The 4,968-nt window shown below is 33.9% G+C and overlaps 1 protein-coding gene across 4 annotated transcripts; it reads left to right on the top strand.

Moving 5' to 3' along the window:
* The first annotated feature begins 752 nt into the window (after positions 1–752).
* Positions 753–4,318, top strand: LOC117239004 (translation machinery-associated protein 16 homolog). 4 transcript variants are annotated; one of them, XR_004494325.1, is made up of 6 exons: positions 3,268–3,448; positions 3,628–3,719; positions 3,837–3,981; positions 4,041–4,065; positions 4,122–4,206; positions 4,273–4,292. XR_004494325.1 is itself a non-coding variant. In XM_033504266.1 (5 exons), exons 1-3 carry the CDS (start codon positions 952–954, stop codon positions 3,937–3,939), a joined length of 240 nt encoding a protein of 79 aa, XP_033360157.1. In that variant the 5' UTR covers positions 753–951; the 3' UTR covers positions 3,940–3,981; positions 4,066–4,206; positions 4,302–4,318. The 4 variants fall into 4 exon arrangements, 3 of the variants coding, with proteins under 3 accessions (XP_033360157.1, XP_033360156.1, XP_033360154.1); XM_033504266.1 differs by lacking the exons at positions 3,268–3,448; positions 4,041–4,065; positions 4,273–4,292 and adding exons at positions 753–996; positions 4,302–4,318 and having other exon boundaries at positions 4,066–4,206; XM_033504265.1 differs by lacking the exons at positions 3,268–3,448; positions 4,041–4,065 and adding an exon at positions 753–996.
* Positions 4,319–4,968: the final 650 nt, after the last annotated feature.

Genomic DNA, 4,968 nt, shown 5'->3' with positions numbered 1-4,968 from the left:
TCGCGGGAAATAGCCTGATATCGTTTATTTATGCGTCTCTCAAATACGAATTTTACTATACACTTCGTTTAAGACACGCCATTTTGCAAAACGATTATCGAAAGATTACTGCTTACATCGAGATCGAGAATAGATTCGCAGGAAGCTGGATGCCGCGATTTCTTCCCGCGCTTTACTTTCTTCCGAAGTTGTGATTGGTTGATTTCCTGCTGCCATATTCGGTTTCGCCGAGAATCGTGAACACGTACGCTGGAAGCAATGCGGGGTAATTATTTAATTTATTTCATAATATTATTTAACATATATCGTGAAAAGTTCTGAATATTCGGATTCTTCTGTTATCGTTTCATCGTATGTTAGCATTATCAGCTCTCGATATCGAATTGACAAACAGAATTTTTCTCATACAAAGTAAGTCACATTAAGTATATGTATATGTATAGTCGAAGCAATGCAATTAAAAATTTTTCCATTTTAATTGGTATTATTTATCACAGACATTTTACCGAGCATTCATTTTATAAATCTTATACATATATATATATATATATATATATATAACCAATTTATAATATATATATGAATACACACACGCGCGCGCGCACACACACACACACACACACACACACACACACACACACACACACAAATATACACACACACATATATATATATATACAAACAATAGAAATACTTTCGTGTGCTATTATACGTAGTTCGATAGTTTACATTTCACGGGCCCCGTGTTGCACCTGCGTCGGTTTCGTTCCTGTTTCCAACGTATAAGTGTAGCGTCAGTGATTCGCGTGACGCGACGCAACCTTCAACGTTTGTTTTTCTCCGTTTATGCGTTGTGTGTTCGTTTGAATGAAAACGTCGCGAGTGTTGTAACAAAACCACGGAAAACAGAAGAAGAATACGGGAGCAAAAGGAATTCCAGGCTACAGCAGAATGCCCATTGCCCAACAAGGTTTCGTTCCATGGTATTTCAACGAGGTAAGCTACCTCTTTTAGTACGCTTCAAGGCGCCTCTTTCCAACCAATTAATTTGCGTCCAACACCATTTTAACTTCGTATACTCAGAGAAAATATCGTTCTTTTGTATTTTCTAACTCTGATCTATGTATAAATTTACTGCGACGGGTCATTTCTACGGATTAACGTACCTTATAAAAACGTTGCGTGAAATGTTAATAATATATAAGTCTTGAAACATTTGTACTAACTTCATAGAGGAACGTAGTTGGTACCTTCCGGGTGGCATATTGTATGCTTGTTACATGAACTTTCCAAATATCTTACAGTTAAATGGTTGGATTGTTTACTAGAATAAGCAACACAACATTGCTTTTGATTTATTGTGAATGAATTTATAGAATCATATTATTTTACACATATACACTATCGCGCAAAAGTATCCCAACATTTGATTACTTTTGATATTATGTTATTTAATTGCACAATCAAATTGATAGTATGTACCGATATATAATGATTACGATCTGTATTATTATCTTATTCCTATGATGTGGTTTTAACATAGGTCGTAACAAAACGGTCAAAAAATTCTTTATTCTCAGACTCTGTAGCCTGTAAGAAACGAATTAATTAATTAAGAATCTCGTTGTAACCTACAGGTTCGGAAAAGGCTGATAGGCTTTTGTCTACGTGATGGTTGGGAATTTTCATTCGTTTCGAGTTCGCTTAGCTGATAAATAGTGAATGTGCATTTCTTCCAAAATAAAGAAGAAAGCGAAGTCGATAGAAACGTGGGTCAAATTTGAAATCATTTCTCGATTATGTGGAGGTTGATTAAACGCGTTGGTGTATATAGACGATGGTGTATATAGGTGATGAGACGAGTTGATATTTGGTGTAGTCAAATGTATTTAAAACTATCGGCAGTACTCTTCTAACGATCTCCCTCTAACGAATTTAAATTCGACTTCGGTTGACGGTTGCGCGTAGCGGCGATATTGTTCTGTCCGGAGTTTGTTTATTATCAAGTTTCGTACCTCGAGACGGTATCAATGCCCCGAGGCAAAACAACAACATGAGTTACTCTCGATTCGCATCGTCCTATGACTCATATGTCGCTACAATATGCAATCGAATAAAGTGATAAATAGCTTGCAGATGTTTACGCGTCTCTGAAAATGTTAAAAGATATAACATGTTTAACGCGAAGTATTCGTGATAATATTCGCTGCAGTTTGAAATATCTGCGTGCAGTCTCGTAGGTTTTGAATAAAAATTTATCTTTTATCGAAAGATACATACATGTTTTGGCCTATATATAGCTTTGTACTCTTGTAACCTAAAAGAGAAGTCGAAAAAAAGTGATGTTAACTCTTGCAGTAAAAAATTCATTTATGTCAATACTACATTTAGAAATGCACCAAGAGAAGCAAGACAAATTATTGACGAAACACAGGATAGTCATTTCCGATCCAAAAGAAAAACGCAACTAAGATAATATGTAGATAGCTATTAAGGCAATAAATAATAAAGTCATTGAAATGATCCATCATTTCAAACTAATATCGCTTCTCTTTACTTCAGAACTGCTATAAACATTTTAAATATCATTTATGTCTTGGTTCCCTTGCGAAGTTCTCGAAGAATTCGTCAAATGATGTCATGAACAATATAAATAATCGTAAAAAATCTATATTTGCGTTTAAAAAATAGGCGAATAAAGAGAAATAGGATAATCGAGACCGGTGAAAAAGGATCAACCAACATCCCGCATCTGATACAAGCGGAAGAGAAATCAATTTCTATCATGTCGCACGGCGAACAAGAACGCAAATACGGAATTTTTTGTATAATACTACTCCAAACTCTGTTGAGTCGCAGTAATAATAATAATCGGGTGTTGACTTCTGCTCGTTTTTACTTGAAGTTTGCTCGTTACCTCTTTGAAATTTGGTGGATCGTTTTCTGTCGAAACCCGTTCCATCTGACGTTAAAATCAATAAAAATAATATTACGATAAAGACTTTTATCTCCATTGTTGTCAACTTCCGTCAAGTCTTCGTTTTCTGCTCGCTGAATGATTCCCAAAAACTTTCTTCGTATGAAATTTTACTAATGTACATTTATCAAACATTGCACATTTTAAAATAGGTTATCATTATAAGATTAAAAAAAAATAGCTAAAAATATCTTGAAACAAAAGAAACCAATTTTGAAGTTGGTTAGCCCAGAAATGTCATGGTAGGAAGGTATACTTCGATATTACTTTTACTATCGATAGGCGTCGCCGTCGTTGCTGTTATCATATACGAGACACAACAAATCACGAAATTGACAAATCACCGGTGATCTCCTCGAGTCGCAGTTCGAACGTTTCACAAATAAGTTAAAGTATTGAACTTTAGATATAGTGGTAAAATTTATTGCATGAATCCAACAGAGTGACGGTTCAGAGTGTCATAACAAAGAGGTATATTTTGTCTACTCCATTAGTGCTTCTAAGCGTGTGATATTGTCGACGATTCGCCTGTGCATGATTATACATTGAGTAAACGTATAGTCTGAGTTGGAGTTTTGATGATTAGGATAATCGAAATAATTCATAGCCATGGTAATATTTTAACTAATTTATTTTGTTGTCTTTTATAGGCCACTGCAATGAGAAAAGAATTCCTGAAGCCAAAGAAAATGATACACCCAAATAGCAGAAAGTCTATCGCTATTACGAAAAAAGCCAACAAGTAAATACAATTACTATTAAATTATGTGATTTTGTTATGTACATTTCATTTATTTTATATGATTATATAATACTTTTGTGTAATAAAGAAGGAAATGGACAATGTGTTTTGTTTCAGAATATCAAATAGACAGAAGGCAGAAATGTCCTGCTTGATAGAACAGAATTCAATAGGAGAGAAAATATCGTGGATCAGAAACAATATGATTCCAGGCGTGTGACCCTATACTCCAGAGATAACTGCAAGTTTGTTAGAAACGGAGGTAAAACAAAAATGTATACACATGATGATACAGAGATTGTACATTAAAGATGTGATTAGTTATAGTTCTATATTTGATCCAAAGGTATGTAGCAAGAAATGATGAAGAAATGGAAGAAATTACTATTAAAAGGTCTATAGGTAGCAACAGGAGTAGACAGCATGCTAGGAGGGAACATATAATTAGAGTGGAAAGAACTAGGAGAATATCATACACGTGGAATAGGTAAAGAATTACAGCCAAATTTATTTTCAATATATCCTGATGTACAAACCCTCCTTTATTTTTCAGAAATTTCTGATATTTTAAATGCAACTCAGTGTGAAATGTTATTGAAGTGGAATAATGAATTACAGTGTGCGAATAATTTTAAATTTATAAGGTTTGGCGAGAAAGATTTAAAGAAAGTATTAGAGCTAAGAAAAAGAATGAAAATAAGCCATATTAGACTATCCAAATCTCTATTAGCTATGCCTGTAAACAAGAAGAATTCATTCAGCAAGCCAATTGATTTAGATGAAAATAGTGTAATGGAAATAGAATAAATTCTGTAGATATGTCTTTTTATCTTTCATCTCTATTTAAAAACAAGAAAACAGAAGAAAAGCGAACAGTTTCGTCCTTTTTTGTTTGCGAAATGCTAAAAACCGCATTTCGTCTTGCTCTTATCTCCCACGAGAAACAGTCACGTCACAAGATACAAGAGTACGATAGAAGAGAAAAGAAAATGTTCGATTGTGAAATATACAACAAAACCGAAACATGCAGATGAATCACGTGCACGTTATGAATATTCTGCATCGTTTCTCCGCCTTTCCTTCATTTTTTTCGCTAGCTGCTCCATTATTTAAGAACGAAGATATAGTAATTACTCTCAAAGTTGTACATTTCGAAATGTTAGGAAAATCAATAGTACAATGATAAATATACGATTTTAAAAGCTTTTTAGATTTCTTACATACTTAGCATTAATCAAATAGCTTAGTA

This window comes from Bombus vosnesenskii, unplaced genomic scaffold (assembly GCF_011952255.1).
Source record: "Bombus vosnesenskii isolate JDL3184/JDL3185 unplaced genomic scaffold, Bvos_JDL3184-5_v1.1 scf7180000013835, whole genome shotgun sequence".
NCBI lineage: Eukaryota > Metazoa > Arthropoda > Insecta > Hymenoptera > Apidae > Bombus > Bombus vosnesenskii.
This window is presented reverse-complemented; position numbering and strand designations above follow the sequence as displayed.